Source organism: Otolemur garnettii, unplaced genomic scaffold (genome assembly GCF_000181295.1).
Source record: "Otolemur garnettii isolate 467f Iridium unplaced genomic scaffold, OtoGar3 scaffold00002, whole genome shotgun sequence".
NCBI lineage: Eukaryota > Metazoa > Chordata > Mammalia > Primates > Galagidae > Otolemur > Otolemur garnettii.
Genome location: NW_003852397.1, coordinates 5,937,781 through 5,939,706, shown reverse-complemented (window position 1 = coordinate 5,939,706; position 1,926 = coordinate 5,937,781). Strand labels below are relative to the sequence as shown.

Below are 1,926 nucleotides of genomic sequence, written 5' to 3'. Positions count from 1 at the left end.
GTGGCACCTGTGGCTCAAAGGAGTTGGGCACCGGCCCAATAAGCCAGAGGTGGCAGGTTCAAACCCAGCCCCGGCCAAAAAATGCAATAAAATAAAATAAAATAATAAAAGTTGTCTTAGTCCTGAGGAGATGTAGTAAGGGCTTGAACTAAGGGGTGGTGGTAGAAATGGAAGCTGAGTATGGAGGAAGGCATGCCAGAACTCAGCTACTCTGTGTGGAAAGCAAGAGGGAGCTGAGGGTAGGTCCAAAGGCCACGGGAGTTTGGGTCAGAAAAAAGAGCAGTTGGTAAGGTAACAGGGAGTATGATTTTTGAAAGTATAATGCATCCATAATGCCTGGAGGGCATTCAGATGGAGAAACGGTGCAAAATTCTGAATCAAAACTCAGAAGAGAGGTTAAATGTAGAGATAAGGCTTTGGAAGTCATTGACAAAGCAGTGACAGCTGGAGTAGTAGGAGTGAAGTTGCTCCTTCCAGAAGAGACTACACTGCAGGCATCTCTAAAGAACAAGACACGTATAGTACGGCCAATAAATGGAAATCTGCCCTCGTCATAAGAAAGGAAAAGTTAATATTTTTGAATTAACATCTTTGAAGGCTGAGACTTTCAATGTTCATGAACGTCCTCTTCCTATTAAGAAGAAAACATCTATTTAAACATAAACATTTAAAACAAACCAAGTTTCAGATAAGCAGGATAACCAACCAGACTTAAAAGAGACCCATGTTGGCTCTCTCAAAGCTCAGTTCTCAAAGCCCCGTTGTTTTATACGTGCTCCCTAGAGAAAACGTATTAACATTCCAGTTATTTTCGTGATCCTTAATGTTCCATCCTACTTGGGCAAGTCAGACAGTCTCATTTAAATATAATCATCTTACACATGGGAGCCATTAATAATTGCCATCAGTTACAAAGACATCCAGGGAAGAAGTTATGAATTGTCTCGTAAAAGGGCACCTCGTTAGAACAAAAAGCACTCAAGGTAAAGGCTCCTGCTAAAGATGGGCCAGTCAGGGTGCTGTTTACACAAAGGGTGACACAGCCCTTAGGCTGGGCTCTCCTCCTAAGTAAGCCGAGCCTAATAGATACAAGAGAACTTATTTTCTCTTTTCCTATGATCCTTTCATAACTTTCTGTAAACATCTAATTAATATAAATTGTCTGTTAACTGACTACAATTTTATATTACAAATATACGTGTAAAATATTATAACTTTAATCCAATTTGGTATATTTGGGAGAAGAAATACCATGTATACAATTAGAGATATTTATATAAATAAAAGATATACTATGAATTTTTAAACTATTAATTACTTACCTTATATAAAATTGAGATTTACCAACACAGTTTTTACGTTTAAATCTGTATTTATCATATCATAGTTTAAGCAATTAAAGTAAATTACAAAAAATCTCCACTTAGCTCCACAGGTTTTATACTAGACGGTTTCCCACGATTTCCCGAGGAGGCCCAGTTTCTAGGGGAGCGTGGATTTTTCCCAGATGCTGCCATTTTTATGCAAGTTGATGATCAAGATATTTTTGATCGTCTCCTTCCTTCCAAACTTGAAAAGTGGAGACAGAAACAAAAGAAGAAATCAGAAAGGAAAAAACTCATCAAAGACATGAAGGCGAAAATCAAGGTACGGCGCATCCAGGAAATGTGTATGGGAGGAAATAAGTCCAGCCAGTGGATGGCGCCTGTGGCTCATGGCGTAGGGCGCAGGTCCCATATACCGAGGGTGGTGGGTTCAAACCTAGCCCTGGCCAATAATGCAAAAAATATAAAAAATAAGCCCAGCAAGTATTTAAATTATAAAGTGGTCCTCACAGAAATGGAGTTTTCTAATTTTAATACTACAGTGAGTATGAAAACGTTTTTCAGTAAATGCACAGTATTACAACTCCTTTTTTTTTTTTTT

At 38.5% G+C, this 1,926-nt stretch overlaps 1 protein-coding gene across 1 annotated transcript in view; it reads left to right on the top strand.

Annotated features, from left to right (window-relative positions):
• The window catches only part of AK9 (adenylate kinase 9), a 137,262-nt gene that overhangs the window by 97,691 nt on the left and 37,645 nt on the right, over positions 1 to 1,926 (top strand). The window contains exon 25 of the mRNA XM_023512441.1: positions 1,428 to 1,647. Within this exon, the coding sequence (XP_023368209.1) occupies positions 1,428 to 1,647 (220 nt within the window). The remainder of the gene's footprint in view (positions 1 to 1,427; positions 1,648 to 1,926) is intronic.